A 5695-nucleotide genomic window follows, 5' to 3' on the forward strand; every position below is an offset into this window, starting at 1 on the left:
TACAGCGACGCCCTCACCTGGCCCATGCCGGCTCCCGTTCTCGTCCTCGCGGCAGGTACTATTAGTGGCGGCGGCTGCTGGGTTAATGGCGGCGGGGGACGCGCTGGTCGACGCGCGGAGGCCGAGCGGCCTCGTTCGATTTGGGGAAGGCGGAGCGGGGGCACGGGACCGGCCTCGTTCGATTTGGGGATGTCGAAGACGGGGGAACTGTTTTCGCTTGTGGGAAAAGAAAGAAGAAGAGAGAGGGATTAGAAAAAGGAGGTTTGACGCCGTTTGGCTCTGTTTGTGAGGCTAGTATCTTAAAGCAGATCCAACGGTAAAGACCGTGTGCTCACGTATACACCCGGTCACTAAATCCACTCTCCAACCCAAAATAGTGTAAGTGGATCCAACAATATATTGAGAAAGAAAGTGTGGACATTAGAGTTAATGATGACATACGTTATTATTTTCAAACAAAGAAAGGTCTCGGACATGATCTTCTATCACATATTCTTTTTAGCATAGTCACGGATATGCAAGTAGGGGGACTCATTCCATATCTAGTTGATGGCAGGGTGTCTTCCTACACTATGCTGAGGATACTATTATTTTTATGGAACACGATATGCAAAAAGCTCTTGATATGAAATTAATACTTTGCATCTTTGAGCAATTATCTGGGTTAAACATAAATTTGCATAAGAGTGAGAGTTTTTGCTTTGTCTAGGCCAAAGTGGTCGAGAATGACTATAGGGTTCTTTTTGGGTGGGACATAGGGTCTCTCCCTTTTAGATACTTGGGAATTCCAATCTATTACCGTAAATAAAAAAAATAGCTAGTGGAAACTGGTTGAGGATGGCTTTGAGAAAAAAACTGAGTAGTTGGATTAAAAAATTGTTATCTCATGGGGATTGGTTAGTCTTAATCAATTCTATCCTTACCAGCATACCAATGTTTATGCTCTCTCTCCTTGAAATACCTGAAAGGGTTAGAAATAAACTCAATTTTTACAGGTCTTGATTCTTTTGGCAAAACGATGAGCATAAGAAAAAAATATAAGCTCACTAAGTGAAATATTATTTGTAGATTAAAAGAGCAGGGAGGTTTAGGCATGGAGGTCTTAGATTTAACAAACAGGAGTTTGCTTAGTAAGTGGTTATTTAAACTCATGAATGAGGAAGGTATGTGGCAAGAATTCCTCTATAAAAAATATCTACATGCTAAAACTTTGCCTTGGGTTTTAGCAAAAACTTTGTCTTAGGTTTCAGCAAAACCAACTAACTCTCCCTTTTGGAAGGGTTTGATGAAGGCTAAAGATGATTTATTCAAGAGAGATTCTTTTGTGGTCGGCAACGACGAGGCGACAAGTTTTGGGAGGATATTTGGTTAGGGAATAAGCCTTTAGCCGGTGAATACCCAACTTTTTATAATATTGTTTATCATAAGCATGTTACGGTTGCAAATATGCTAAGTTGAAATCCTTTAAATATAAGTTCTAGACGAACTTTAAGTGAAAATAAATGGGATAGATGGATTCACTTGCTGCATCATCTAATATTGGTTCAGCTAACCGTTGACAACGATTCTTTTAAATGGAGTTTAAACTCAGCTAGAGTTTTCACGGTCAAATCAATGTATCTAGATCTTCTTAATGGTTGTACAGTCTATCTAAAGAAATATATTTGGAAAAAAATACCACTTAAAATTAAGATCTTTGTGTGGTTTCTCCACATAAAGATGATACTAACAAAGAATAACTTGATTAAACGGAATTGGCATGGATCCTGCTTTTGTGTTCAAGATAAAACAATACAACATCTTTTTATTTCATCCCCTTTTGCAAAATATTTATAGAGGATTGTATACATGACTTTCAATACCCCTCCTCCCGTCAGTATTACAACTATGTATAAAAATTGGTTAAATTGAGTTGCTAAAAAGATAAAGACCACACTAAAATTGTTGTGCACTTTACTTTAGGCTAAGCGCGCTTTACTTTGGGCTATATGAGAAGTACGATAAAACTTTATCTTTAATAAATAAGTTTTCCACCATTTTTACAGGTTATTCCTTTGGCTACGGGTTTGAATTTATACGTGCTCCTATCTCTAGCTGGTGGAGGATCGCTAGACCAGAGTTCAGGTGTAACCGTTTAGCAACGGTGGGAGTGTGGGACAGAATTTCTACGGCCGACGCAGCTGGCGTGTTCATCGAAGATTGACATTATAGTGCCAAGATGTTTTACTTTTAGGGCTCATCATAGTGCATAGTATCATATGTAGTAGTATTATACATATGATACTTGTCTATGATACTATCTCTATAATGAGTGATATTATAGAGTAATATTATAATCTTCTAAATTTATTATTTTGTAAAATTCCAATACAAATTTGTGTACAAGATCTATTTAGCATTAACTTTTCTCGTAACGTGTACTATCTAATCCTATCTTTTCTCTTTAAATAGATGTTACATCAGCATTTTTGTGCCGACGCAACTGGCGTGTTCATCGAAGATTGACATTATAGTGCCAAGATGTTTTACTTTTAGGGCTCATCATAGTGCATAGTATCATATGTAGTAGTATTATACATATGATACTTGTCTATGATACTATCTCTATAATGAGTGATATTATAGAGTAATATTATAATCTTCTAAATTTATTATTTTGTAAAATTCCAATACAAATTTGTGTACAAGATCTATTTAGCATTAACTTTTCTCGTAACGTGTACTATCTAATCCTATCTTTTCTCTTTAAATAGATGTTACATCAGCATTTTTGTGAACCTACAATGCATGATACTACCTAAGATATTAGCACTACGACCAGCCTTAGTACTTTTTAGATGGCTGATTCGTGCGGAGACTTTATATGATCCATGATCTGTAATAATAAGACCTTATATAAATCCTTAATAAAGGGGTTTATGCATCAACTCATGCAGAGGCTAGGCTGGGGCTTCCCTATTAAAAACAAAGTTCTCAAAATTATCTAATTAGTGCATAAAACCCGACATTCATCTCCAACAGAAAAATATGTTAACTATCATAAAAAAAAATTGTCTAACTTGCGTTAAGTATTAATTCATAAAACCTATATTCATATGCAACAGTGGAACTGGGTGATACCAAAAATAATATTTAAATTTTGCTCCCATCAAAATATATAGTAATACTATTATAGCTTCTTTTCAAGCCTTAAACTTATATGAAAAAAACATTAAATTTTCATGCATCCAAGGCTAGGAGTGTCCAAAACAAGTTGTTCAGTTTATACGCTGTGAGCAAATAATTTGACAGGCTGCAAGAAATAGCTCCCAACATGGCCACAATTATCAACTCTCATGAAAAGGAAAAGGGAAAGGCAATCCCGTCCGATGGACGCTGGATGCCAAGGTGACTGCGACGGTCGAACCTGCAGAATTGCTGATCCAGAGACCAACACGCCACAGGGTCCTTTACAAGCTCGGGATGGCAGTTACGAGCTCCCAGCAATGATGTCGTAGAACTAACCCACCTTGGTAACATGCTAGCAACATCTAAAGAAAAACAATCCTACACCCTGACTATAGAGAATCAACTTGTACAAGCATTTGGACGTCAGGATCAAGAATTGGTGCGACATCGAGAGATGCGCCAAGACGAATCTGCTGAGAACGAATCCACAAGGGATGAGCATGTGCAAGGGCAGATAAAAAATGAACCTAATTACCACCAAAGCTTATCATAATTTTTCTCTTCCTCCTCAGACAAGCATATAAGTATATCTAGACAATGGCTGATAGTTAATGCAGCAATGTGAAATGAGATTCAGATTACCTGGGGCATTCAACAATAAACTGCAATGTGAGATGAGGAGTACCAGTAGCCTAAAACCAGATAGTATCGCCATGGATATTGGTCGTCTAACCTACGGAGATGCACCGGCAACATCCTTACGGATGCACACCTCCACGTGACCACCCAACTGAGCGTCATTAGGGACCAGCAGGAACACCTTCTCTTTCTCCCCAATCCCGTTCCGTAGCGACGTGTTCCGCGCCATTGACTGCATTTGCAGCCTGTGACGTCTGTCGCTGTTCCTCGCCGTTGTCTTCAGCTCGTACACGAACTCCTGAGCGACCGCGTTGTCGGGGCGGACGCAGATCATGGACAGAGCAGTGCCGCGGCCCTCGCGGAAGCTGTCCAGGAAGAAGAGCTCGCCATCGTCCTTGCTGTGCATGATGGTCGACATGAGGGCATGGGCTTGGAAGCTCTCGCCGTAGCGGAAGTTGACCGTGAGCCAGTGGTGGTTGTCGATGAGGTGAGCTTTGAGGGCGTCGGACAGGCCTGCGAAGCCGCAGCGAGGGATGGGGCAGAAGCAGGGCTCGTAGCGGCAAGACTCCTCGTGCGCACGCATCTCATGGTGGGCGAGGAGGGTTGTGCAGCCATGCTCTTTGTTGTGGCAGGAGAAGCGAATGCGGCCGAGGAACTCCTCGACGGCGCGGTTGCGCCCGTAGCCATTGGCAGCACCGCAGCTGCTGCACCGGTTGTCCCCGTATTCACTGTCGCACCTCGAGCAGGTAACATGGCCGAACGGGCACTGCACACGATCAAGAACACATGGGTTAGTCGCTCTGACGATAAAAGGCGCTATAACTGAACCTTGGTCTACGAAAGATATAAACAATGGAAGTGAACCTCACCTGGAAGACCGGCGAGCTGAGCATGCGGCGGCAGCACTTGCAGGTGAAGAGGTGGTCGTAGTCGTCGCCGCCGATGTGGACGCTGAACACGTCGCCGTGGCCCCGCTGCCCTGCACCTTTGTACCCGTTTGGCCTCCAGAGAGACCGGCCCTGCGCGTCGATCTCGTCCGAACCGCGGCTGCGGCTGCGGTCGTCGGCATTGTCCTCGTCTTCGCTGGGCAGCCTTTGCGACCACGAGCGGCAGGGCGAGGGAGAGGGTGAGCGGTAGAGCGACGGGGACGGCAACGGTGAGGGCGACCGGTAGGGCGACGGCGAAGGCGAGTAGGCCGAAAACCACTGGCGACGCCTGTTCCTCGGCGGCTGCTCGGGGCTACCCTCCGCGTCAGACGGCGACGTCCGGAGGCGCTTCCCTCCGCTCCCTCTGTAGCTGCTCATCTCCCTGCAGATCGCGACGGCGCCGCAGAATGTGTGTGGTAAATAATCAATGCCCTTCTTCAGATTCCAGTAATTAATCCATTAAAAAGATCTGCAGAATCGCCGACATGAAAATTCGGAACTTGGACGAAACCTGAGCTTGAAGATGACGGATCTAGCGGCGGCGATGGGACCGGGCCGAGGACCTGGCTGTCGACCTTCACCGATGGAAGGTGCAGCTCGCGCAGGAGGGTCACCTGGCAGGTACGGAGGGGCTAGCCGCGGCCGTGCGGGAGCCGAACTCTCGCCGGCGGCGCGGAATTGGGGACTGAGGTCGAGAGGGGAACGGCCAGCGATTTTTTTCTTCTGAGGGTGGCCACGGAGAGGGTTTCTCTTCTGGTCTTTTGCGCCGCCGAACCATCGTAAGGTCGGTTCTGAAGCGGCCCGCTCTTGCAACTACTTGGAGTGTGGCCCGTTTAGCCCATAAGACTCTTCACTTTTTATTTGTTCTTAAGTTCTCACAAATGCTGAACTAATATTGTAACATAGCATTGAAAAAAACACCAAGAGAGTATCAAGGTGATATTACCGATAGTATTGAGTTT

The 5695-nt window shown here is 44.4% G+C and overlaps 1 protein-coding gene across 1 annotated transcript; it reads right to left on the reverse strand.

Moving 5' to 3' along the window:
• Positions 1 to 3683: 3683 nt before the first annotated feature.
• Positions 3684 to 5363, reverse strand: LOC124655268 (E3 ubiquitin-protein ligase SINA-like 1). Its single transcript, XM_047194192.1, has 3 exons — positions 5245 to 5363; positions 4677 to 5115; positions 3684 to 4573 (listed from the first exon to the last, which is right to left on the reverse strand). The coding sequence occupies exons 2-3, from the start codon at positions 5109 to 5111 to the stop codon at positions 3902 to 3904; spliced, it is 1107 nt and encodes a 368-aa protein (XP_047050148.1). The 5' UTR covers positions 5112 to 5115; positions 5245 to 5363; the 3' UTR covers positions 3684 to 3901.
• Between the last annotated feature and the right edge of the window lie 332 nt (positions 5364 to 5695).

Source organism: Lolium rigidum, chromosome 5, assembly GCF_022539505.1.
Source record: "Lolium rigidum isolate FL_2022 chromosome 5, APGP_CSIRO_Lrig_0.1, whole genome shotgun sequence".
Lineage (NCBI taxonomy): Eukaryota > Viridiplantae > Streptophyta > Magnoliopsida > Poales > Poaceae > Lolium > Lolium rigidum.

Excerpts from the sequence above, each read along its gene's own strand:
- LOC124655268 (XM_047194192.1), bottom strand. The coding sequence starts at position 5,111 with ATGAGCAGCTACAGAGGGAGCGGAGGGAAGCGCCTCCGGACGTCGCCG. Across the intron at positions 4,574-4,676 it reads TCAGCTCGCCGGTCTTCCAG|TGCCCGTTCGGCCATGTTAC; the intron begins GTGAGGTTCACT and ends GATCGTGTGCAG.